This window comes from Cibotium barometz, chromosome 45 (genome assembly GCF_041138505.1).
Source record: "Cibotium barometz isolate CiBa-2024 chromosome 45, ASM4113850v1, whole genome shotgun sequence".
Classification (NCBI taxonomy): Eukaryota; Viridiplantae; Streptophyta; class Polypodiopsida; order Cyatheales; family Cibotiaceae; genus Cibotium; species Cibotium barometz.
This window is the reverse complement of record NC_141090.1, coordinates 343212-346020: the sequence shown is the minus strand read 5'-3', so window position 1 is coordinate 346020 and position 2809 is coordinate 343212. Positions and strand designations below refer to the sequence as shown.

Sequence of the window (2809 nt, the reverse complement as noted above, 5' to 3'; positions counted from 1 at the left end):
ATAGTCAAGAGCCCACACAATTCACAAATATGCACATTGATTAGGTTCAAACGTCCCCTTTTTTTGGGACGTGCGTACTCTTTGGTATATTGTGTACTCGAGAATGGATCGTTCCTCATATTCTCTTTCTTTGGAATACTTGGTACACATATAATTTCATTGATTCTATCAATACACACGTATACTTTATCGGGACAGGTAGAAATTCATGCACACTCTCTCAATCAATAGGCACACCTACGATTTTTTTGGAGTAGAAAAAGATAACATAGAGATGCGAGTTGTCTTATTTACATCATTGCCTGGGGATAACATGATCGAAATTAGAACAAAGATACTACCAATATGGTCACCAACAGCTACAAAACGTAGTCACCGATGCCTAAGCATTCTACTAATCAAAATAATAGTACCACTCAAAAGTAAGTAACCAGTCACAGCGGGCTCTAGCCCAGCCCATTCTACTTTACCCAAACAAATCGACTTGGGTTCAAACCCTGACATCCTTGATTTGTGTGAGTAGGGACACTTGAAGATACCAAATTTCAACTGTCCATTTTTGGTTTTCAATTGGGAGGAAAATACACTGCAAACCAGGTTTTCCGTGCAGTGGAGCATAACATGGCGCATAAAGAGATGCTCATATGATAATGAATTTTGAATTTTGCAACCAAAGTATTACTAACGGATTAAGGCGTTGCAGAATTGGCGCAGCACGTAGTCTAGGTAGATCGGCCGGTAAGGCGTAGCTTTGTATTGTTTATTGCGTACAGCAGGTCCCACCCCTAGCACCCAAAAAGCAGAGCTATTTGTGCCAGAACTGTTGGCCTCGATTGAAGATGGCTTTTCACTGGTAGAATTACTCTGTTGCTTGTGAGGACTCAGGAGTGAGAGCCTCGGATCATCAGGACGGTTCTTGTGCGATGTGGATGATACCCATGTCACACAGAGATCAGAGCCGCCCAATTGTCGCTCTATGATGATCTTCGACAATCACCACAACGATGCAAGCAGCGGTGCTTGACAGATCTGCTGCACTAGCGTCAATCGAATTAATGCTCTGCAAGGGCCGCGGGGGGAGTGTGTGATCGGTCTCTTGTTGTTGTTGATGATGATGATAATCAACAGCAGCCTGCTCGGTGTCGATGGTGACCTTGCTTCGGCAGAGGGGACACGTGGAGTGGGTTTCGAACCACCTATCGATGCACGGCACGTGGAAGGAGTGCTGGCACGGAGGCAGCACCTTCACGACTTCCTCCTCTTCGAATTGGGCCAGGCACACCACGCAGCTCTCGCACTCATCAGCCATAGCCGATGATGAAGAAGTAGTGCTGCGGGACGTATACTTGACTAATGGGATCATCTCGACCACCTCTTCCTCCAGCGCGCGAGGCACGGAATTCTCCAGGTAATACTGACTGAACGCATTTCTCCACGCTGGCGAGTTGGTTGTGATTTCCTCCTCCTCCTCCTCCTCCTCCTCCTCCTCCTGCTGGTGCTGCCGGTCTTTCCTCAGAACATACGACACCACCGTGAAGGCAACTCCAGCTGGGACTATAATTATGCAGGCAAGCAACGTGGCCGGTGACACGTACACTGCCGCGATGCCCCTAAAGAAGGCCAGCGGAAATAAGCAGCTGCTCATGCGTGGCGATGCTTTAAGATGTGCAACACACACACACACAGTGTGATGACAGACAGAAAATCGATAAGATAGACACAGAACAGAAATGGGTTCGTGCACGGGGGCGCGATAAGCGGTCACACAAGGCACATGATAAGCATGCCAAGAGTGGACGGAGCCGCTGACGAAGAGTCTCCACCAAGTGGCAAAATTTGATTGAGTTATGACTTTGATCTGGTCTACATGTCATGGGTATCCGAAACTTCCTCTTTTGATCTTCATACACGTCTTCCGGGCCTACCTTCGGACTTTGATCTGGTCTACATGTCATGAGTATCCGAAACTTCCTCTTTTGATCTTCATACACGTCTTCCGGGCCTACCTTCGGACCGCCGACCCCCAGGAACGAGATATTCTTCTTGGGGGCTCTCTTGTACTAAGATCGTAGTGGTATTTAATTAATACAATTACGATGAATTTAATTTGGTTTGGAATATGTACCATGTAAAAAATTTGAGTTAGAGGGTTCTCTTTTTTTTAAAAGTAATCTATCAATTTGAATCTCCTTTTCGACACGTGCCTTATTTGTGTTGTTCATCCATATTTCAAATTGCTTTTGTGCATGCATGCTCTCTCTCTCGTTTGAAAACCGCACTCTCTTCTCTCTTATTGGCCACATATCTCCTTGCACATAGGAGATTGAAGGGGGCCTAGTTCGTATCTCTCTCTCTCTCTCTCTCTCTCTCTCTCTCTCTCTCTCTCTCTCTCTCTCTCTCTCTCTCTCTCTCCAATGTTTGAGCACTATACAAAAAAGAAAGCATTGGCCAGCGCCTCTCTTTCTATGAAGTCAATTGTGGGTACTATGTCATGAGGAAGGATGTGCATCTCTTTCTATTCTGTGTTATGGCCAATTTCGGTCACTTCTAGAAACACATTCACAAGAGCTTACCTTCGCAAGCTACAACCATCGTGGGGGAATCTTTCCAATGGTTAAGAGCTTACCTTTGTGAGCTACAACTGTCATGGGGGGGTCTTTCCAATGGTCAAGCACACCGCTTCAAGAGCTCCACTCCTCATTGGGTACTAGATTCCATCACCATCTCTCGTGAGCGTTGTCACCACCACGTTGGACACCAGGTCCTCGTTTTTCCTCTCACCTGAAATCACTTATACACACTCACTAGC

General features: G+C 46.2%; 1 protein-coding gene across 1 annotated transcript; it reads right to left on the bottom strand.

Moving 5' to 3' along the window:
• Window positions 1-262: 262 nt before the first annotated feature.
• Window positions 263-2007, bottom strand: LOC147612289 (uncharacterized). Its single transcript, XM_086783578.1, has one exon. The coding sequence runs from the start codon at window positions 1643-1645 to the stop codon at window positions 953-955; it is 693 nt and encodes a 230-aa protein (XP_086639704.1). The 5' UTR covers window positions 1646-2007; the 3' UTR covers window positions 263-952.
• Window positions 2008-2809: the final 802 nt, after the last annotated feature.

What these genes read in the sequence shown, in the direction of transcription:
- LOC147612289 (XM_086783578.1), bottom strand. Translation starts at nt 1,645, where the DNA reads ATGAGCAGCTGCTTATTTCCGCTGGCCTTCTTTAGGGGCATCGCGGCA.